The following is a 25,535-nucleotide window of genomic DNA, read 5'->3' as shown; positions in this document are numbered from 1 at the left end:
TGCACTGTGCTTTTACTGATCTTGGGAATGTCTCATCTCTCCTGCGACTCCATTTGACGTGTCGCAGCATGTGTTTGCTGATCTTGGGAAAGTTTCCTATCGCTTCTGTTTTGAAACTCGAATTGAAGTGCTGCCGAATGCGTTTGCTGCTGTTGGAAATGTCTCACTCCATGTCTCTCTTGACACTTCATCTGAAGTGATGTAGTATGCATTTGCTCATCTTGGGAAAGTCTCAGCACCCTCTCGTAATGAGACTCCATTTGACGTTGTGCAGCATGCGTTTGCTAATTCTGAGACTGACTCACCACGCTTCTGTCCTAAGACTCTCAACTTCGGTGTCTACAAACCTCGTTGCTTTGTACCTGTTTCTGAAGAGAGTACGTATTTTCTTTGGTAGCATATCCTTTTCAATATTGTAAGCAAAAAATTATGGATATAGAGAAAATTCTACATTAATCTCCATTTTTGTAAGCAATTGTATGTTTTATTTATTTTTTTTTTATTTTAACATGCAGTATAAATTAATCAAATAGAAGCAAATTAACAAAATAAGAGCTCATGTAGGAACTGCTAATTTAACGGTAAATGCTACATTAATATATATATATATATATATATACATATATATTAAGCACATGTATAAAATGTTAATTTAAGGATAAATATATAATGGTAAATACCTTGCAATTGCTGCCACTGATATTAACTGGTGGTGAAACTGCAAATGTGTATTTCTATAAACCTTGGACATGCGACCACGTTGTTTATCTCAAGAGTTTCACCTCCAGCCGTTCGTGATGTCAGTCAACACACATACAGTGACAGACCGTTCCGCTGTCGTGGCCGTGTAAGACGCGAAGCTGCCGATGTGTAATGCTGTTAAAATTAGGATATAGACAATTCATTTATTTCAAATATACTACAAATAAGATGATCTTTGTTTATCACATTAGAATGAAAAGAGAAAGAATGAAAATGAAACAATATTATATCACATTAAAAGATAAATCTCATTCTTTCACTTTTGACTTGTAATACTGAAGCTTTGCCAATATTATATCGTTTTAATGTAAATGAAAAGAAAATTACATGGTGATACTCTCGGGGACAGGTACTGTTACGTTGTAAAATTCGATTTGACTTCGTTGAACCGCTTGAGAATGCATAGGGAACAGACATCAGGCAATATATATATATATATATATATATATATATATATATATATATATATATACATACATATATAAGGTTGAGGAGGGTATTGGATTTAACCAAACCCAAAAGAATACAGGTAATACCGAGTAAGTGCTGTATACCGACTAGTTTGCCCCAGTCGTTGTATGAACAGGATTGGGGATTATACGTCGTATATTAGCGTGTGTATATGCAAATAAATTAAAAATTAAAAAGATAAAGAGAGCAATGGTAAGGTTGGAGAAGTATTTTATGGATAGAGTCTTACAGCTGTTTCTGGGAAGATCCAGTACTTCCCTTCATCGGAGACAGAAAAAATAAAGTAATCTATTATTATATTCATAGGCGGATATTTTTTAGTATGAAGTGCTAAAGAGTGTGATGTGCTGAAAAAAGAGAGAACAGTACTTGAAGTGTAGTTTCATTCCAGTAATAAATATCCGTGTAGAAATCCGTGTAGAGTAATCCTTATGGGGATAATCCGGAAATCGATGTTGGAACAAAGGCCGATATAACATAGATAGCAGAGGTGAATATATGCCATACTGCGATGGATTTTAGCTTGTTTACTTGAAGAATGGCCAAGTCAAGTGAAGGATGAGCGGTAATTAGGTCAAGTCATGAAGACAGAATGTGAAAAGGGATGGAGGAGAGAGAGTGGTGAAGGATGGTAGCGGTATATTTTAATGGTCAGTTGATTTTATAGGATAGAGGGGATGAGCGTATAGAGAGAAAGAGGGATGGGGAGAGATGAGGTTAAATGGTCTAGTGAGTAGGAAGGAATGCGTGTATGTAGTATATAGGTGGTGGAGGTATGAGTGATAAACCAAGGACGGAGATAAAGGGAGAGATGGGTCGGAAAGGTGCTTAGTAGTATCAAATTCTAGAATGCAGCCAAACCTATTTATAGATGGTTGAAAGGGATGCGCTGGTGGTGTTGCTGTGAATTAGAGAGTAGAAGAGATAGATTTGGGGGTATATATATATATATATATATATATATATATATATATATATATATATATATATATATATATATATATATATATAATTTGAATATCTTTCTTTTGAGGAAAGAGACAGGTTCTCACAATAATACAAAGTTCCATCGCTGGAAGGTAGATGACAGAAAGAAATTCATAATTTTAATTTCAAAAGAGATCTCGTAATCTTTGACTGATCTGCTTACAAAATTTTAAGCGAATTATTAACATATGACTTAGCTGGTTGGATACTCATAATTGGGCTCTTGAACCGTTTCAACAACTAAATTCTTATGACACTTCTTTTGCTAAGAAAAGGCTATGGTAAAAATCAGTTTCACAATGTGCTATGCAGTACGAAAACACGTTATTTGCCGAGCGATATACAGCTTCAATGTAAAACAAGTTATTGATTCCTTAGATCAAGCACAACACTTAAGTGCGAACTCTTGTAATATATTGTAATATATAATGTTTTAAATTGTTTTACTGAGTAAAGTAATGATGTCTAAATACAACAATACTAACGTTCCATGTACGAGGTGGTATTAAAAGGTTTTGGGACTAGGTATGTTCAATGAAAAAAAGATTACGTATTTACACAGGTTTTAACATCAAATCCTTCGAAGTAGACACCTTGTGCAGAAACAAAAAGGTTCTAACGTTCCTGCCGCTTATGGAAGATTTCCATACACGTGTTGAGGACCTTCTGCGATTCTCCCTGGATCCTGACAGCGGTATTAAAACGGCAACTTTTCAGCTGCATTTTTATCTTGAGGAATAGGTGGTAGGTCGCAGGTGCTAAATCTAGCGAATATGGCAAGTGTAGAAGGGATGCTATGTTGATTTTAGCAAGGAGCTCAGTAGTGTGGAAAGCTCGGAGAAAGGGCGCATTGTCATCGTAAGGAATCCCATTCTTCATGGTCCAGAGAATTTCGCTTTCATCGAATGTCCTCTTCCAAACATTTCAAAACGTTGAAATAGAACTTTCGATTGACGGTCAGTCCCGTCACATTTCCAGGGGATGACGTTCGTGTAAGGTCTTTCAGATCGCTCGTCGTCTTACAGGGAAGTTCTGCTTTTGAGGCGCTTGTGACACTCGAAACATTGCATATGACCCGTTGCCTCGCCCCCATAAACTTGCCAAATGATGCTCAATGTCTCTGTAACATAAATCGCAAAATATCTAGTTGGCACTTTGTTTCTGTCCATGGCAAAATCGCAAAGTACCGAATATACGTAATCACAAAAACACCTCCTCAGGAAGGTCACTAGTTGCTCTCACTGATCACGCAACCGTGAGCTGCCATTCTTTGGTGCACTACAGAACCAGACCCGGAACTTTTCGATACCATCGTGTATTAAATACTTCGATTAAAGAAATTACTTTATTTAATGAATTCTATTTTCAGACAATACAAAAATCCAATACCAAAGCCAATACCAAAATCAACAGTAATATCATTGCCGCAACTATTCCTAACATTAAAATAACCAACCTCGTCGATCCAGTTAACATATCGTTCAATTTAATCGAACAGGTAATTGCTATGTGTTTATTAAATCTCTTCTTGCTTTTAAGATTGCATTTCAACGCCATATCTCATTCCTCCCGAAAGAAACATGGTATTAGTAAGAGCGGAAAAAGCTGTAGCGGTAGCTCCAGCAGCGGCGGCAGCAGCAGCAGCAACAGCAGCAGCAGCAGCAGCATTAGCAGTAGTAGTAGTAGTAGTAGTAGTAGTAGTAGTTATTGTTGGTGCTGGTGTAGTAGTTGTTATTATGCTGAGAGTTATAACCTGTATATTTATAATGTAGACGTCTTCTGACGATGAAGGTATTCTTTCTTAATCCCAAGATAAGCTTCAAGTTGTGTGTGTTGTATTTTCCGATCACCAACATAATGTTTTATTATAAATCTATATTGACTTCAGAGATTGCGTCTGTATTTTAAATGCGAATTTGCTTTCAGGTTTCATATCCTGAACGTTGTTGTTTTTCATTTTCATGTCCTCCCTGACCCAATAAATCTATGATGAAATACATCCCAGACATAAATAACGTTTCAACTTACATACCATTAAATATTTCTAGATCTACACAATCCAATGTCTTCTTCCACTTTTATGTCGATGGTTGTAAATTATGAGAATATACATAGATCTATAAACGAGACAAAATGTTCAATTAAAGTATGCCACAACCAGTAATGTTGGATTCAAAATGCCGATAGCAGACAAACAGTGTTGGGCATCACCTGTTTTGATATTTTGTTAATGAAACTATCAAAGATTCACTACTTGTATTTTAATTACAAAGTAATTTGTATAAATTACCAAAATGTTATTTTTTTCAGAATCTCCTCAACCCACAGTGTGTTTATTGGGATGAATCTCCTGGACAGGATCCTCATTGGTCAACAAAAGGCTGTAATACATCCATGTATGTACCCGGAGAGAAAATGTTTTGTTCCTGTAACCATCTGACAAGTTTTGCCATATTAATGGTTGGTAAAATTATGACAACTTTTTAATTACCTGTAATTGGGATAGTTATGTCCATGCATTAATAATTTCAACACCCACTAGACTTTCTATAGGTGGATATTTTGGTAAATATGTTAGGTTAATAGTAAATATGCGAGGTTGAAATATTGTAAAATGCTACAGTTGTTCTTGTTATGATTGCTGTTGTGTATTAGTTTCAACCTGGGATTGTGTCCTTTAAATTTTCCAAGCTATCATCCTCAACAAAATACATGAGAATTCCTTCAGCATGCTGCTGTTCAGTGTAAAAGAAAATGATCATACAACATCAATGTCTGTTAGTGGAAGAATTATCTTAATTAGCCTTGTGTTAAGGGAATGAGAAAGAAATTACATCGGTCTATGAGCTGGCGGCACATCTCATACTTATACTTATACAGCTCATATATATACATAATGAATTCGGTGTCTCTCATCCAACATGTAATGTAAGACGGCCCATTAATAATATTGCCATTAATGCAGCTTTCGTATACCTCACTTTTTACATCAACATTTCATATACTTATAACTTATGTAATTATTGACCGACATAGGAAGGAATGGAAAAAGGAGTTAATACGTTGTTATTTGTTTCTGTTGCAGGATGTCTACCAGGAAACTAGTCACCTCTTATATATAACATCTTACATTGGCTGCGGAATATCATTAGTCTGTCTCATTCTTACAGTAATAATCCATGTTTGTTCCAAGTAAGAATTTCAGTTTCTATTTTCTTCCATAAACCGTTTAAGTACAGACAGGCAACATCCATCATTTTGTTGAATTCTTAAAGATTGGTAAGTTGGAAGAGGTTGATGTCGGGGGGAAACGCCACGGTTGAGGAGAGAATTCCAGAATATGGCCATACTTATGAGTGACTGATTGAAGAAATATTTTAGGGCAAATTTGTGTCCCACAGTAAGGATGATGAAAAAGAAAGAGAGATTAGATAGGGAGCGATATCACGTGTTTAAGTTAGGTTATAGTTGAGAAATCAGAAAAGAATTGACCAAAATAGTAGTTAGAATAGTGAATCTATGTTTCCTATTATTACAATACAAGTCTATGTCCTTCTTATACTGTTTGTTAATGAGAAAGTTGTGGTAGTGTGTTGGTCAGTTAACATTTACCATTCAGCCAAATGAATTTGTTTTCGGTGTGATTGAGAATATATTTGCGAGTAGTGTGTATATGAGTTTGAGGGGTTCTTTGTTTAGCAGCAACACCCACCCATGGATATGAACAGTGTTTCACTGTGATACCTACTTTGAGAATTGGAGATCTTAAACAAAATCTGAGCCTTTCTGACAGTATTTGAAATGGTCTACGGATACATACATAGATACATACATACATACATGCACACATACATACATACACACACATACACACATACATACATACACATACATACATACGTACAGACACATATGTATATATATATATATATATATATATATATATATATATATATATATATATATATATAAATATATATATATATATATATGCGCAATCATGCATACACACATCATATATACAATCATCCATACATATATATGTACAATGTACATACATACGTACGTACATGCATACATTCGATCTCATCACGATTGCAATAATATATACACACAATCATAAATACAAAGACGAAGAAGATTAAGAAAGGCGTCTTTTGTCTAGTGTTGAGGTATCACGCAATCCCTATTCATATTAAACGACTCGGAAAGACCCTCCTGTCAGACCCTGACATGGTACTTTGTAACCTAATCCTCTAACATTAAATCAATCATTCATCTTAGTGCACCCATTTGACAACATAGACCCCGATAAAGTAACTAGAGTGCAATTACCCCTGTCATTTGTTCAGTGGGCCTTCACAAAGATCGCTCCAGAATAACAGTAACTTGACAGCTCAAGATGCAATCACTCACGTCCGAGCTAACCGCATAACAGCCCAACGCACAATAATAGAGAGAGAGCGGGGACATTCATCAGAAACGAACAGAATAATGGACTGGTTGAAATACTGCCGGAATCAGCACATCAACTCAGCCGCGTAAGCTGCTTTATGATTTGCCTGAAGCCAACTGCTGATCCCGAGTGGACATCAGCTCTTCTCATCATTCTCGTGAACTCATCTTTCCATTTTGGGATTGACTGGTGACCGGTGATGAAAAATCGCTCCTTTATCAAAACGATGAGCGTCGAAGGCATTGGCTTGGTGAAGGGGAAATGGTTCAACCACAACCGAGAATAGAACTCCATGCTACGAAGTTTCTTCTCTTTGTTTGGTGGGATGCAACACACGATCTAATGTATGCAATTAGGGCGTTTGAACGCTGCTTGGAAGAAAACGCCTGCTTTATTGAATCGAAAAGGAGTAGTGTTTCATGAAGACAATGCAAGAGCCCGCACTGTCTTAGTGTGTGTGCATTTGCGTCTGGGTGTGTCTAGGTGTTTGCTTGCTTGTTTGCCAGACTCTCTGAGTGAATTTATGGCTTACTTCATGCGTACTTCTGCCAACGTTTTAGAAAAATTCACTTATTTTGCTGACATAAACAATACACGAACACCCGACCCCCTCACAGAAATTGGAGGATCTTGTCTCGGAGAAAATTGCTCATCCGCCTTATTCCTCAAACCTTGCTCCTTCCGATTTCCATGGGTTCCATAGTTTACAGAATCATTTGGATGGAGAAACTCACCAAACAACTGAGGATGTCGAAACTGACCTTGCAGAGTTCTTCTCTTCGAAACCGAAAACGTATTTCATTGATGGGATTAAAACGCTTACGAGTAGATTGAAAGATGTCATATATATTGAGTCTAGTCCATGAGTTCATACACAACTAGACTCAACACTACCTAAGCATGATTTTATCTTTCATCTTTCATTATCATATTATGAATATCTGAACATGTTATGTGACACTCCCACCATCTAGTCTTCAGTAACAATATAATATTCTTCTGATGTATTCTCTTTGCATTGTTGATTTGCCCTGAAGAATACGGTAATATGTAATTAATTTAATTATAATTTTAATTAAATTAACATTAAAATTTTTCCATGGTTTTTCCATGTTAATATTACCGTTCGAAACGAACGTATGCATGGATTAAAATTTCATGAAACATTTAACACCTTCTCTTCTCCATCTTTAATTCTTTGCTGAATGTATATAGGATCCGTGTCCTATAAATGCTCATAACACACCTTATATTTGTAACAATTTCATATTCGAAAAATAGATACAATAGTAAGCTACCAATTTAATATGAAGAATCTTTATTAGAAATCGAACTTTGGCACCCCCAAAATAAAAGATGAAATAGAGCTCAACCTCTTATGACACACACACCCACACATACACAAACAATATATATATATATATATATATATATATAAGTCTTTAATCGGCCAGAGGATGCAATGGAAAGCATCTCCCCATGGTGGCATACAGTGAGACTGAACTCAGAACCATGGGTTGGGAAGCAAATTTCATTGCATACAACCAGAATATAAACATACGTAATCTCTCGCTCTCACTCACACATATGCACACTCACACGCCCGCACACAGACAGGCGCATACACACACACACACACACACACACACACACACACACGCACACAAGCATACACGTATATATGATGGTTGTCCACTTGTGAATAAGGATGACCATGATCTCGAGTGTAAGCAAAGCATGCCCAAATTGTTCAATGTCATTCTTCACATAACTGCTTTTATATCAGAAGGGCCTTTCTTTTAGGGACAAGTTTTAACAAAAACTAAGGAATGTCTCATCTCCAGTGGTCTTCCAGCACGTCTGACACCAGCCTTGAGTTTCAGGGAGCCCGTGCTATATAATCATTGAACCTGCATTAGATTCATCCTTCATTTTGACAGGTCTAGTTTTAGTCATGCTGGGATTCTAGCAACCCTCCTCAACAGCAAGCCTTGGGGGTGCCGTTTTAGTAACCCGACTATGCAACAGGTTGTACTGTTTTCCATGTTAATAGTTGTTCTCGTGAGACGTTCAAACGCGCACATAAATATATACAATATATATATTGTAATTAATCAAGCTGGTCTTTTCTTTTTTGTCAAAGAATATATTGTACAGACCGACTAGGTATTTACAATTGTCATTTGAATAATGTTGACTGAAAACAGATATTGTACATAGCGTTTGTGTTAATGCACCAAGAAAATATATCACATATATGAGTCTGTGAGTAGCATTCCATTCTATGGTTGACGAATCTGAACATGTTCCTTCACAAGGAATTTCTATCATAACCAACGAAACTTATTGTATGAATGCAAGAAACAATACACATAGGCAGGAGTGGCTGTGTGGTAAGTACCTTGCTTACCAACCACATGGCTCCGGGTTCAGTCTTACTGCGTGGCACCTTGGGCATGTGTCTTCTACTATAGCCTCGGGCTGACCAAAGCCTTATGGGTGGATTTGGTAGACGGAAACTGAAAGAAGCCCGTCGTATATATATATATATATGTGTATGTATGTGTGCGTGTATATGTTTGTGTCTCTGTGTTTGTCCCCCCCCCCCAACATTGCTTGACAACCGATGCTGGTGTGTTAACGTCCCCGTAACTTAGTGGTTCGGCAAAAGATTCCGATAGAATAAGAACTAGGCTTACAAAGAATAAGTCCTGGGGTCAGTTTGCTGCACTAAAGGAGGTGTTTCAGCATCGCCACAGTCAAATGACTGCAACAAGTAAAAGAGTAAAAGAAAATTGTGGCTCATATCTCATACAGGTCATTATACACATATTTTATACAACATCCACGCACTAAATATATATGTATATCGATTTAACATATCGTTTGTATTCAAATAATCATCATACACACAGTTGTTGTTATTATTTATGTACTGAGGTTATTTTTAGCTATACTTCATAAAATGATATATTAATATTCATTTCCCTATTATTTCAGAAATCTAAGGAAATTAATGGCTTCCAAGATTTTAGTAAACTTGTGCGTTTCTTTGGCTATCGCTAATTTGATCTTTCTTGTGGCGATGCACCCATATGCCTTAAAAGTGTCAGCTGCTTGTAAGGTAAGTGACAACATTTTAGCCATTACAAATTTTGTTTTATATGAAACATTACAAACGACCTTAAATAGATTTCATCCTGTAACCGCCGAAGCTGCAGCCCTATTCAAATTCTTTGAAAATCATTTAATATTCGCGTTGTTCCTCCTTGCATTCTTTCATTTGACCAATCCATTATTTTCAGATGATGACAACAGTTTTTATAGTCAGAAATATGAAATAATGAGAAATCAAATTTTAATTCGTCAAACTGTATTTTGTATAACATTTTACATAATTCCCGTCACCTTTATATTAGACATCCAGCCCACTTCACTTGTCTATGTTAGCTTTATATTAAACATTATTTGAATTATATTGTATCGGTTTGAACTCTTTCTATCTAATACAGCAAGAAATATTATTACAGTTGTTGTTTCATGTTTTGGTACAAGCCCTGTAAATTTTAGCGAGAAGAGATTAGTTGATACCATCGACCCCAATACTTAATTAGTACTTGAATTTATCAACCCTGTAGGCAAAATTGACTCATTACTCTGAGGTTCAGGTTTACCTTTCGTCTCTCCAGGGTCAATAAGTTATAGTACCAGACAAGTACTTGGGTCGACGATATCGGCTAATCTTAACTCTAAAACTGCCAGTCAGGTGCTGACACTGGAAAAATCATCATCATCATCATCATCATCATCATCATCATCATCATCATCACCACCATCATCATCATCATCATCATCTTTATTCAGTAGTCTCACTTTTATCACATGCTTTCAGTGCACTACCCAAGCGCAGCTCTGTGTGTCTTTGATATGTAATGTGGTTTGCTGTGATGCTCATATTTTTATTGTATTTAAAATGTCTTGCGTAGGATGTAATAGTCCTGCTGTTTTCGTTATGTATCTGTCTGAATATTTTCTTTTATCATACCTAATGCGCTTACTATGATAGGAATTGTTTCTGGTCATAGACTCAACATTCGAGTTGCCTCTGTTTCCAGGTCTTTGTATTTTGAAAGTTTCTCCGTTTCTTTTAGAGAAAAACATTATCATCTGTTGGTGTTGATACATCGATTAGAAAGTATATTTCCTGATTATCTCTGACAGCTATATTCGGCAGTTTGGCCTTAAATTCCCTATCTGTGTCTATAGGCATATTCCATAGTATTGTTGCTTTCTCATTTTCTGAGAGCATTTCTGGTGTGTGCTTGTACCATCTTTTTAATGTTCTTATTCCAGAATGTTGAAATGGCTTCCAGTGTACATAGTGCCCAAATCAGTCGTGTCTGTGAATGTATTCCTTCTTAGCCAGTAATGGGCAGCCAGTGACAATATGAGTTATTGTTTCTTATCCATTTCGACATATTCTGCAGTTATTTGCATTTCTTTTCACTACATGCTTTTGGTACATTCTAATGGGGAGGTTTTGGTCTTGGGCTGCAATTAAAAATACTTCAGTCTCTGCTTGGATCCTGAGATTCTCAGTCATTGTTGGGGTTTTGCTTTGTCTATTTCTTTTCCTTTCAGTTTAATCCATTATTTGCCATGAAGCGCTTTTCTTGCCCTCGTTTTATCAAGATCCGTTGCTGTTCCAATTTTAGTTTGGATTTCAGTTGTCTTACATCTTCTGTTGTTTATTCATTTTCTTCATAGTTATTAGGTACTATGACCTCTTTTTTGCATTTGTCACTTTCCATAAAAACTGAAAACAGTTTGTTGTTTTGTTCCCGCTTTCTGGCTATTTGTATTAGTTTTCTTTGTTTCTGAAAACTAGTCCCATGGTGCTTATTTGGTAACAGTTTCTAGCGTTACAGGGCTTCTACCACTTTCCATACATTGCATATATAACCTTTCTATGACAGATTTTGGGTGGTCCATTCTAAATCCTGTCATTATTTTTCTTATTTTTCTGTCTATTATTATTATTATTATTATTAATATTATTATTATTATTATTATTATTATTATTATTAATATTATTATTATTATTATTATTATTATTATTATTATTATTATTATCATCATCATCATCCTCATCATCATCATCTTCATCATCATCATCCTCATCATCATCATCATCCTCATCATCATCATCATCATCATCATCATCTTCATCATCATCATCCTCAGCATCCTCATCATCATCATTATCTTCATCCTCATCATCCTCATCATCATCATCATCATCATCATCATCATCATCAGCATCATCCTCATCATCATCATCATCATCATCATCATCATCATCATCATCATCGTCGTCGTCGTCATCATCATCATCATCATCATCATCATCATCATCATCATCATCGCCACCACCACCACCACCATCATCATCATCATCATTATTACTATTGTTTCAGGCCGTGTGCTGGAAGAATCGTTAGCACACCGGGAAAAGTGCTTAACGATATTTTGTCCATCTTTACCTTCTGAGTTCAAATTCCCTCGAGGTCGAATTTGTTTTAATCCTTTCGGGGTCGATAAATTTAGAACCGTTGAAACACTGTGTCGATACAATCGACTTGTCCCCTAACCCCCAAATTGCTGCCCTAGCAGAAAGATTTGAAACCATTATTATTATTATTATTATTATTATTATTATTATTATTATTATTATTATTATCATCATCATCATCATAATCATTATTATTATTATTATCATCATCATGATCATCATCATAATCATTATTATTATTATTATTATCATCATCATTATTATTATTATGAAAGACTCTCGGATATTTTTTTAATTAGCGGTTGTTCTTTACTTAAAAGCAGGCACTCACTAAAGGATTCAAGTTGTGCCTTCCCCTGTGAATCATAGGGACAACACTTTCCGTAGTATGCGAGCTGTACCCAAGAATGCTGTCTTCTGGATCACTTCGAGCCTGACAGCAGCTCTAATATTTTTTTCAAACTTCTTGAAAACTACTCCAATGCTTGCGTAACCACTGGTAACACCATTATTTTCCTCATACCCCATAAATTCCCTATCTCGTCCTGCAGTGGCTGGTATTTCTCACACTTTTCTGTTTCCTTATATTTAACCCACAAATCGCCTGGTATTGTAACATCTATTATCTTTCCTTCTTTTTCATCTTTATGGATGATCACGCTATCTGGATGTCTCACCTGTATGATTTGGTTGCACTGTATGTTAAAATCCAAGAGTATTTTGTAATGTTCGATTTCAATTACTCCGTCTAGCTTGTGTTCATACCATTGTTCGGCTCTCTCGAAATTTGCTTCACCGCACAAGAGCCAGTGGTCATATCTGTCCACATTGTCGTGTCTCCTTTTGGTTTCGCGTTGTGCGAGCTTAGAGCACTCACTAACAATATGGCTTATACTTTCTCCCTTCCTCCTTCTGCCACGTGTCAGTGTTTTTATCAATGTGATATTTAATGTAGTTTTCTCTGGGGGTTTGTTCTTGAGCGCTACACATTAACGCCTTAGTGGGCCCTTTTAAGTCTCCTTTCTGTAGGGATTGCCAGGTTCTTTTCCTATCAATCTCGTTTTTATTCTTCAAGAACTGACTGTGGATATTCATGTCGTGCCAAATTTTCTTCATTTGCTTTTTCTGGTCTTCCTTGAATCGTGTTGGGTCTACAGCTTCGTTCAGTTTTAAAGTTCCTTGCTTTCTCACTGCTTCAATCATTTCTTCTTTAGTTCCCTTGGTATACCAAGCCAGGTTATTCTCCTGTTCCCTTACACAAGCTTCACAACACACCAATCCCCATCCTCCTTCTTTCCTCTTTACATACAATCTTGACACATCACTCTTCGTTGGTAGTTCCTTGTTCATTGTTATTAATTTAGGTATTCTCCGATCTATGTCTTGTAATGCATTCTTCTTCCGGGAAGAAGAATGAATTACAAGAGATGGACCGGAGAACAAGCAACTGCACACGTGTTGGTTGCTCTAATCTTTTAGCGATCATTTAGCCTCGAATGGAACACAAGCACAGTTCTCCTGAAATATTATTTCCGTACATTTCTTTCGTCTTGCTTTCATTCATCCTATCTCTTTCAATGATACCCAGGTACTTCCTCTCCAATCCCATTTATAGGTTTGTCACTTTCCAGCTTGATATCAAGGTTTTAACTGGTTCTTTCCCCCGTTTGAGAATCATTACGCCACATTTCTCGATTCCAAATTCCATGCCAATATCTTTGCTAATCATCTGCACAGTTTCCGTCCAACTTTCAATTTCTTTCTTAGTCTTACCAAATAGCTTTAGGTTCACTAATTTCAAAGACGCAAAATTTGAAAGCACCATCAATATTATTATTATTATTGTTGTTGTTATTATTATTATTATTATTATTATTAGTATTATTATTATTATTATTATTATTATTATTATTATTATTATTATTATTATTATTATTATTATTAATATTATTATTACTATTATAATTATTACACACTGATTAGTTTGTGAAATTCATTAAACGAAATTCTAATTTTTCAAAAATATACTTCTCTGGTTTGTGTTGAAATATCTATTTTAATTTTTCACCTTCCGGTTTAAATCATATAGAATGACATTCAAAGGACAGCCGTCTACTCAACTCTACCCCACCCCTGCAAAATAATATACATGCACACATACATACATACATACATACATACACACACACACACACACATATATATATATATATATATATATATTCATATATATATACATTTTAGAAATCATTATTGTTATTGTTGCTGTTATTATTGTAGACGGTGGCTGCTCTGCTACACTACTTCCTTCTGGCATCTCTCATGTGGACGGCTGTTGAAGCCCTTCATATCTTCGTGCATATGGCATCTTTTATGATGAAGAGTTCGATTTTGGCTTGGGGTAAGTACTTGAAATAAGATGGAAGCATGTTGATACAAAAGGTGTGAGAAATTTAATAGTTATATATAGACGACAAACGTAGACTATAAAAAATAGATTCTCAGGGTTAGCCATTGAGGGAACATAAATTTACTTTCAATTTCATGCAAATATTTTCAGTCTAATCTCAGCTCTAGACGAAACCTAAGAGTGAATCATTCTGCCCTTCCCCTGACGCAGTCATTTTTTGAGAGGTTAACGATACCAAACTTTTGTGTCTTTCTCATCTAATTAGGAATTTAATAGTCGTTAAAGGCGATCGCGGTCGTAAGGTTGTGAGTTCGAGTCCCGGTGATGCGTTGTATCCTTAAGTAAGATACTTTATCTCACCGCTCTAGTTCTACTCAAATAAAAAAAAAATGAGTAGTACCTGTAGTTGAAAGGACCAACCTTCTCACATTGAATGTCCCGCTGAATATCCCTATGAACTACATTAAAAGTACGTGTGTCTGTGGAGTGCTCATCCGCTTGCACATTGATTTCATAAACAGTATTTTCCGTTGATCGGATCTACTGGAACATTTGTCGCTGAAAGCGACGAACTGCCATTTAATTGTAGTTTTCATATCGTGGTCCAGGACTTCCAGTAATTTTTAATATTTGTTGCCTTCTGAAACATATCGATGATAGAATCGAAGATATATTACTTGTCGTACTTATTTCTAGAACCCAAAGGAATAAATAGTAAAACGCGACCTGTGTGTACATCAAAATAAATTTTGATTTCCTTTGAACTAAACACATTTTCTTGAGAATACATGGTCAAGTAAATCGATTTCAAATCTCACATATTTCTGATTTTAATGACTAATATCCATATATTTATTCGTCTTTGTAAATGTCGTCGTCAGGTCTTCCAGCTGTCATTGTCGCAATTACTCTGGCAATTAACAAGACAAACAATTACATCAAAATTGCAGACGTGTAAGTATTTCTGTGTTTTACTCTCCTAATTTTCCCTGATCTTCATTTATATTTTGCTACACTTATCAATAGTTTGAATGTTGTAGAATAATGTCTAAGTGTCATCAAGCTAAAACCATGGCATTCATTGATGCTGTGGATAATATACACTAAAATTACACTTCACGGTGATGTATATATTCGAGGATAATACTTCACCCTGCCCAAATAAACAGAAGCAATAACACACGTCAACATACCTTCGTCTTGAAGATGAAACGGTAAAAGAGCTAAGACATTTTATTGATGGACTTGAGAACTTTAGTGTTCCAAAGAAAATCTCTTTTCTTCAGATGAATACATGAATAATACAATTTGCCAAATCAAGACAAATCAAAGTGGTTTGGGAGGAGGGGATATCTCTACAACGTATGTGGGAAGGGTTTATTTAAGATTTATAGTCGTGAAGAGGGTTAGTCGGCATGGTAGTGGAGAGGCGAACAACCGAATATCTCTTTTTCAAAATTAAGAAAGGGGTAGCTCTTTTCATCTTGTGACACAATTCAACTAGAAACACGGAGTTAAAGGTGAAAGAAAAGGTTCACTTCATCGTATAAGTCATCTATTTCAGATCTTACTGTGTCAGTTTTGTTACATAAAGAATGTTTGATGGAGACATGAATACCAGACGTCTATCATAGGGTATTTATGCCTTCATCGAATATACTATCAGTAATAACGCTGACATGGAAAGATCTTAAATAGATACATTTATAAATTAATGTGAATCTCAGGTTTACCTTTAATCCTATATCTCTAACTGAATGGAAACATAAGATAACAGTGACTACCTCTTGTTTAATTGTGGACAAGATCCGTTCGGATGCTCCTTCCCCATTCCCTCCATTTCTAATTACAGCACTATACAATATTTATGAGATATATATTAGGTTGGTACATAATTATGGTGGTTTATTTTTCAATAAATACAACACACACGATATAAATCTTTAACAAAAGCATTTTTAAATGATTATTCTGGAGCATATTCACCATCTACTTCAATTACCGCTTCCAATTTGCTTGGCAGCCGGTCGGAATGATCATTTAAACATGTTCTTGTTAAATGTTGTTATTATTTTTGTTGAATAAAATTTATTGAAAACAAGCCGCAATAATGCTGCACCAACCTTATATATACATATGTATATGCTTGTGCGTGTATAAGTATATAATTTATAAGACCAGAAATTTCATGTAATCTTAATTTAAAATATATAACATATACGATGAAGTACCCCAAAATAACCGGAACATTTTATGTAGGATAAACCTGTTGTAGTTAAAGCTTCCACCGCTAGACTCCACTTGACGCAACTCATAGGCTTTGGTCTTCCGACTGCTATCGTTGGGTGGAATCGTACTGCAACGTGGTGCGTCTTCGCCTTGAACTGTTTTCTGCGTATTCGTCGATTCTTGCTATGGCTAATATGAATGAGCAGCGTGCTTTCGTGGAATTCTCTACTGTGTCACCGACAGGTCAAACTTTGCGTTTTAGCGGACGGAATCGTTAACACAATGGGCGAAATGCTTAGCGGTATCTCGCCTGCAGCTACATTCTGAGTTCAATTCCCGCCGAGGTCGACTTCGCCTTTCATCAATTCTGGATCGATAAATTTAGTAACAGTTATGTACTGGATGGATGTAATCAACTAATCCCCTCCCTCAAAATTTCGGGCCTGGTGCTTATAGAAGTAATTATAATAGATTATAATATATTATTATTTCTCTAATCTGTCTTTATGTCACTATCCCTCAATATACGCCTGATTAATGCTTAATACTACAAATTGCATTCTCATCCAGCGTCATTTTGTATTATCTTTTAATCTTCATCTGACGAATTACGTTTAGGAAATCCTATTCATGTTTTTGTACATGTGTACTTTGGAATTCCTGCCCCCTAATGAAACGCCTGTAACAGGGAATTAAAGTTATACCAAAGATTTCCAGTCTTTTATTTTCATGCACATGCGCACACACACATATATATATACATACATGTATACACACATACATATATACACTCACAGACACATATACACATGTATATATATATATATATATATATACATATATACACACACTTGTATATATATATATATATATATATATATATATATATATATATATATATATACATATATACACACACTTGTATATATATATATATATATATATATATATATATATATATATATATATATACATATATACACACACTTGTATATATATATATATATATATATATATATATATATATATATATACATATATACATATATACACACACTTGTATATATATATATATATATATATATATATATATATATATATATATATATATATATATATATATATATATATATACGTGTACATATGTATATATGTACCAGACGTAAGAAGGGATTAAAATCGTGTGTATATATATATATTTATATACATATATACACATATAATTGTACATATATATATATATATATATATATATATATATATATACAAATAAATACTTATATATATATATATATATATATATATATGTGTGTGTGTGTGTGTGTGTGTGTGTGTGTGTGTGCGTGTGTGTGTGTGTGTGTGTGTGTGTGTGTGTGTGTACATACATACATATGATTATAAATACGATCAAAAAGACATTTTGCCAATATACTCAATAATAGATTTTAGATCGTCTAACCATATACAAAGAATGCTATTTTCTTTTGCTCTCATTTTTTTTTGTCATAATTTTCACCTTAAAAAGCTATATTTAATATACTGGCCCCTGATGAAATTCTTCCGAAATGTTTTATCCTGATATTAGAAGTATATATATATGTACACACACACATATATATATATATATATATATATATATATATATATATATATATATATATATATATATATGTACCTACATACCCGGCTTCATTTAGGATGATATCGACTTTCTATCCCGTCTTTCCAAAACCACTGAAACAAATTCAATCGTACTAAGCTTGATGTAGTAAGCTTATACACCAATATCCCACATGATTTAGGAATACAGGCGATCAAATACTGGGTAGATAAACATAGAGAGGCAATTCCCAACAGATTCACGGTGACATTTATACTAGACTCAGTGAGACTTATTTTGGAAAATGATACTTTCTTCTTCAATGGAAAGAACTATATCCAAATTAAAGCACGGCTATGGGAACGAGGTTTGCTCCCGTTTATGCGAATTCGCTGATGGATTACTTGGAAAAAATCTACCAGGAAATAGAAGAGAGATACAACACTGAATTTAGGAAGTTTATAGAAAAAGCATGACGATTGCTTTATAATCTGGACAAAACCTCAAAACACTGTGGAAGAATTCAACACCCTTCTGAACAACCTACACCCATCCATCCAATATACAAAGGAGATGAGCAGTACCAAATTACCATTTCTAGATATAATGGTAGTTAAAAAGAACACCGCCATTACCACAAATATATATCATAAACTCACAGATACACACAGATACACACCAATACCTGAATTTTAAATCGTGCCATCCACCCCATAGAAAACGTAACATCCCATACTGCTTAGCAAGAAGAATCTGTACTATTATAGAGGATCTAAAGACCAGAAATCAGCGCCTGATGGAACGGAAAGAATTTCTGCTCAAGCAAAAGTACCCGTCACTACTTATAGAAAATTGTATTCAGCGGGCTTCAAAAATACCCATACAACAACTGAGGACACCGCAAAACGAGAAAAACAAGAAAAAAAATTTATAGTGACACACAATTCATGCCACCAGAACTTCTTTAATATCGCTAAAGCGAACTTACCAATCCTTGCACAAAGTAAGAAATTGAGAACTATCATTACAGATCAAAGTATAACTCTCAGTAAGAGACAACCTAAAAACTTGAAAAAGCTATACGTTTTGTGTGTCTATATATGTATATATGTTTGATATGATATAAATAGTTATTTTTACTAAATTGATTTTACTAATTCGATTTTGCAAATTTACAAAGATTATACTAACATACTCTCATGCAGAACTATACCTTACCAAAAATAAATAAATAAATAAATGTATGACAGGAATATATTCTAAAAGGGACCCAAAGTCTATAAAAAGAAAATACAAAGAATATAAAATGAAAGAAGTAAAAGCAAAAGAAAAAAACAGGAAGACATTTTTTGTTTTCTTTATATTTTCTATTCATTATTCTCTATTTTTTCTTTTCTTATTTTCTTCCTCCTTTTTCTACCATCCCTAAAATCTGTCTCAAAACAATACAGTAAGTAGTAAACAAGCTTTTAAACTTTTTTTTTGACACTCCTTAAACAGACCAATTCAATACAATGGCCCTTCTCTCTCTCTCTCTCTTTTACCACATTCATCGCTCTATCTGTCTGACCATCAGTCTATCTCTCTATCTCTCTATCTGCCTATCTATCTATCTATTTGCTTATACATCTTCCATTGTCTCCAAAGCCTCACCCCCCCAAAAAAAACTAAAAAAAAACAAGGTTATGTTATAAACAAAACCCCCCAAAACACTTGTTTTTATATAAATAAGCTAGATCTCTGTATTTTCAGTTATATTGGACAAATTCGAAAGACGAACGAAAGCGCTAATATATGTATACAATAAATGAAAGAAGTTATTCCAAAATTCTGACGACTTTTTTTCAACATATATATATATATATATATATATATATATATATATATATATATATATATATATATATATATATATATATATATATATATATATATATACGTATATACTCATATGTATATACGTTGTAAATCATCTGGATACTGAAGTTTTCGATAAGAATACCTTAATGTGAAACACGGCAAGACTGAGCATATCTTTTCGTTTTGTTTGAGATCAAAATCATCTCATTTTATTAACTGGACATTTGTTAAATTTCCTTTGTTAATTCATTTTCTCTCTCTTTTAGCTGTTGGTTATCCAAGACACCTTTCTATGCTGCTTTCCTGGCTCCGTTGGTGGTCATTCTCATCTTCAACTTTACCATGATTTCTCTTGTTATCTGGCGACTTCGCTCAATGGAAAGTAAAAAATTGTTTGAACACGAAACAAAGAAAATGCGTGTTTTTGGCATCTTTAGTTTGACTTTCTTGTTGGTGTTATCTTGGGTCCTAGCATTCATCGCTGTTGAAGAACAAGCTGAAGTGTTTCACATACTCTTCATTATCTTCAATATCCTTCTCGGAATGTTTATCTTCATATTCTACTGTATATGCAAGGAAGATGCCAGAGATGCCATTTGCTCGTGTGTAAGTAAACAAAAGAAAGGAAACACCAAGGTCACTTCTCAAAATTTATAAAAGTAAATGCAATTTGATCTTTCTTATTCGTACCACTACCATAACCAAGGTCAATATGTCATAATAGATCGAATATATATATATATATATATATATATATATATATATATATATATATATATATATATATATATATATATATATATATGTATATATGTATATATATATATATATATATATATATATATATATGTATATATGTATATATATATATATATATATGTATATATATATATATATATATATATATATATATATATATATATATATATATATATATATATATATATATATATATATATATATATATATAGGAGTGGCTGTGTGGTAAGTAGCTAGCTTACCAACCGCATGGTCCCGGGTTCAGTCCCACTGCGCGGCATCTTGGGCAAGTGTTTTCTACTATAGCCTCGGGCCGACCAAAGCCTTGTGAGTGGATTTGGTAGACGGAAACTGAAAGAAGCCCGTCGTATATATGTATATATATATGTATGTGTGTGTGTATGTTTGTATGTGTGTGTTTGTCCCCCCAACATCGCTTGACAACCGATGCTGGTGTGTTTATGTCCCCGTAACTTAGCGGTTCGGCAAAAGAGATCGATTGAATAAGTACTAGGCTTCTAAAGAATAAGTCCTGGGGTCGATTTGCTCGACTAAAAAAAAAAAAAAAGGCGGTGCTCCAGCATGGCCACAGTCAAAAGACTGAAACAAGTAAAAGAGTAAAAGATATATATATATATATATATAAATATATATATATATATATATATATATATATATATATATATATATATTAAGTTGTGTTTGTGTGGTAAGAAGTTTGCTTCCCTACCACATGTGCCTGGGTTGAGTTCCACTGCGTGGAACCTGGGGCAGGTGTATTCAATTATAGCCTCGGGCCGACCAATTCCTAGTGAGTAGATTTGGTAGACAGAAACTGAAAGAAGCCCATCACACATATATATGTATATGTACTTGTTTATAAGTCTGTGTTTGTCTCCCCCAACATCGCTTAACAACTGATTTTTGTGTGTTTGTGACCCTGTCACTTAGCGGTTTCAAAAAGAGACCGATAGAATAAGTGCTAGGCTTACAAAGAATAAGTCCTAGGGTTAGTGTGTGCGAGTAAAGATGGTTCTTCAGCATGCCTGCTGTGAAACGACTGAAACAAGTAAATGAATAAAAGAATATATATACAGAGTGCGATGATTAAACTGTTCTCTAAATTATGCAGAAATTAAAATAACACTGGCATCTCATTTTAGCAGATATATTTATCAAAATTATTTTTAAATATTGTGAAATTCTAATGAGTAAATTTATTCAATACAATTGCCACTGGCTTCAACCACTACTTCCAGATGACTTCAGGTTCAGACCGTTGCTAGACGTGTGTTTTCCATCAGCCGTACTGTTGAGCCGTCACAGCACAACCTCCTCAGGCACTTGATAAATAGAACGACATAAAGTATTCACTCTGTCAAAGATAGATCTACGTAAAACGTAGAACCACAGAATAGAACTAAGAAGCCTCCCATAATTGCCCTATCCAGTTGTTCTGGATGATATTTATGAAACAATATTGCCAATATTTTATGAAACAATATTGCCAATGTTTATGAAACAATATTGCCAATATTTTACAACGTATTCCTGATAATTAAATTCTCACTTTTAGTTTCTGTAACTAATGTTTTCAATATAGATTGTGTTTTTCATTTTTGATTCTTCTGTAATTAATATCTTTAATGTATGGTTAATTAGATGACAATTGGGGTTATATAAGAATATAAGGGTTAGGGATGTTTTACCTTAACTTATAAAAGTTTTCTCATTGTTTTTCCAGGTTCTAGTTCTGGTAATGAAACAGATGTTGGAAGAGCAGAGACGAGAACATAATTAAACATATGAAAAACGAATGCCTTTGAGAATCTTCTTTTCTTATATTACATTAAACACATTTGCATAAAAGACAGCTTCATTTTTATCTATCAATAAAACACTACGAAACTTAGAGACTGTATAAACCACAATGTAATTTGAACCTTCTCATTTTTTTGTAACACAAGATCTAACATCATATGGTTTGATTTGTAATTCTAAAGATATTTTCTAACTGTCAATTTCACTTTTAATTATCAATATAATCTTTTACTTCTCTTAATGAAGGAATAAATGTGGTTTCTTACGTGAATCTATTTTGTCTTTAGATGAAACATCGATATATTATATTCGAGGTTCAAATAACGCCTAGTGAGAGAGAGATGGAGAGAGAGAGAGATGGAGAGAGAAAGAGATGGAGAGAGAAAGAGATGGAGAGAGAGAGATGGAGACAGAGAGATGGAGAAAGAGAGATGGAGAGAGAGAGAGATGGAAAGAGAGAGATGGAAAGAGAGAGAGATGGAGAGAGAGAGTTATGGAGAGAGAGAGATGGAGAGAGAGAGATGGAGAGAGAGAGAAATGAGATTGAGAGAGATAGAGATGGAGAGAGAGAGATGGAGAGAGAGAGAGACGGAGAGAGAGATGGAGAGAGAGATGCAGAGAGAGAGATGCAGAGAGAGATGGAGAGAGAGAGATGGAGGGAGAGAGAGATGGAGAGAGAGAGATGGAGAGAGAGAGATGGAGAGAGAGAGATGGAGAGAGAGATGGAGAGAGAGATGGAGAGAGAGAGATGGAGAGAGAGATGGAGAGAGAGAGATGGAGAGAGAGATGGAGAGAGAGAGATGGAAAGAGAGAGAGGTGGAGAGAGAAAGATGGAGAGAGAGAGAGATGGAGAGAGAGATGGAGAGAGAGAGATGGAAAGAGAGAGAGGTGGAGAGAGAAAGATGGAGAGAGAGAGAGATGGAGAGAGACAGATGGAGAGAGAGAGAAATGAGATTGAGAGAGATAGAGATGGAGAGAGAGAGATGGAGAGAGAGAGATGGAGAGAGATGGAGAGAGAGATGGAGAGATGGAGAGAGAGAGAGATGGAGAGAGAGAGATAGAGAGAGAGATGGAGAGAGAGATGGAGAGAGAGAGAGATGCAGAGAGAGAGATGCAGAGAGAGATGCAGAGAGAGAGATGCAGAGAGAGAGATGGAGAGAGAGAGATGGAGAGATATGTGAGAGAGAGGTGGAGAGAGAGAGAGATGGAGAGAGATGTGAGAGAGAGGTGGAGAGAGAGAGATGGAGAGAGATGGAGAGAGAGATGGAGAGAAAGAGATGGAGAGATTGAGAGATGGAGAGAGAGATGGAGAGAGAGATGGAGAGAGAGATGGAGAGAGAGATGGAGGGAGAAAGGTGGAGAGAGAGAGATGGAGAGAGAGAGATGGAGAGAGAGAGATGGAGAGAGAGATGGAGATAGAGAGATGGAGAGAGAGATGGAGAGAGAGAGATGGAGAGAGAGATGGAGAGAGAGAGATGGAGAGAGAGAGATGGAGAGAGGGATGGAGAGAGAGAGATGGAGAGAGAGAGATGGAGAGAGAGATGGAGAGAGAGAGAGATGGAGAGAGAGAGAGATGGAGAGAGAGAGATGGAGAGAGAGAGATGGAGAGAGAGAGATGGAGAGAGAGATGGAGAGAGAGAGAGATGGAGAGAGAGAGAGATGGAGAGAGAGAGATGCAGAGAGAGATTTCGTCAGTTTCTGATTACTCCACTAAAAATGTGCAACTTTACATAACGATTAGCTGATTGGATTTATAATCATTCATCTAATTACTATTAATATGTCATTCACTTCTCATAGTGAACATTTCACAGAAGCATTACAATCAGAGATGTCTAAGTGTTTTGCCTCTTAACCTCTGACATACATAAGTATTAACACAAACACGTGCACATACATGCATCTCCTACCATTTACTATCAAATATATTCAATGAATTATATAACTTCGAAGTAACAGTGGAAATTGATATGATTATATATATAAAGCTGAGAATGCTTGTCTATCTCTCTGTATGTGTGTATCGCTAAAACTCGAGAACTACCCATCCGATTTCGTTGGGACAATGTCATGCCGTATTAAACTGACAAAAGGTAGGTTTCTTACCGTTGTCAGTATTTATGAACCAAAAGTGTCCCATTCTGATGAAAATGTAGGACAGTTTTATGACGATCTAGCACACTTATTGAGGAAAGTACCAATTTCTGACATGCTGGTCATATTGGCAGATTTCAATGCAAGTATTGGAAAGGACTGTGTTTCATGGCCTGTTTTAGGCTGTCATCGGATTCGAAAATGTAATAAAAACGGAGGAGCTCTTTTGATGTTTTGCACTGAGAATAACCCGGTTGTCACCAACATTCTGTTTTAAGCAGAAAACTAAATATAAAATCACCTGCTTGCACCCGAGATCTAAGCACTGGCATCTCATAGATTACATTCTGATCAGAAAACGTGATATAAAAACGTTTCTGGCATTCGGACCAAGAGAGGGGCAGAGAGCTAGACTGACCTTCATCATATTCGTGGAAAAATAGATTTTTCGATAATGCCTAAACCACTGCAGTCTGGTCCTAAAGTACCCAAAAAGTGAAATGCTGCAAGCTTT

The 25,535-nt window shown here is 35.2% G+C and overlaps 1 protein-coding gene across 3 annotated transcripts in view; it reads left to right on the top strand.

Moving 5' to 3' along the window:
• The window catches only part of LOC149130317 (adhesion G protein-coupled receptor G6-like), a 59,351-nt gene extending 36,153 nt beyond the window's left edge, over positions 1-23,198 (top strand). For all 3 annotated transcript variants that reach the window (XM_089345755.1, XM_089345753.1, XM_089345754.1), the window contains exons 13-20: positions 3,590-3,718; positions 4,531-4,680; positions 5,306-5,412; positions 9,677-9,800; positions 14,529-14,649; positions 15,540-15,612; positions 20,614-21,006; positions 22,851-23,198. In XM_089345755.1, coding sequence (XP_089201881.1) covers positions 3,590-3,718; positions 4,531-4,680; positions 5,306-5,412; positions 9,677-9,800; positions 14,529-14,649; positions 15,540-15,612; positions 20,614-21,004 — 1,095 coding nt within the window. In that variant the 3' untranslated portion in view covers positions 21,005-21,006; positions 22,851-23,198. The remainder of the gene's footprint in view (positions 1-3,589; positions 3,719-4,530; positions 4,681-5,305; positions 5,413-9,676; positions 9,801-14,528; positions 14,650-15,539; positions 15,613-20,613; positions 21,007-22,850) is intronic.
• Positions 23,199-25,535: the final 2,337 nt, after the last annotated feature.

Source organism: Octopus bimaculoides, chromosome 29, assembly GCF_046866305.1.
Source record: "Octopus bimaculoides isolate indiv1 chromosome 29, ASM4686630v1, whole genome shotgun sequence".
Lineage (NCBI taxonomy): Eukaryota > Metazoa > Mollusca > Cephalopoda > Octopoda > Octopodidae > Octopus > Octopus bimaculoides.
This window is presented reverse-complemented; position numbering and strand designations above follow the sequence as displayed.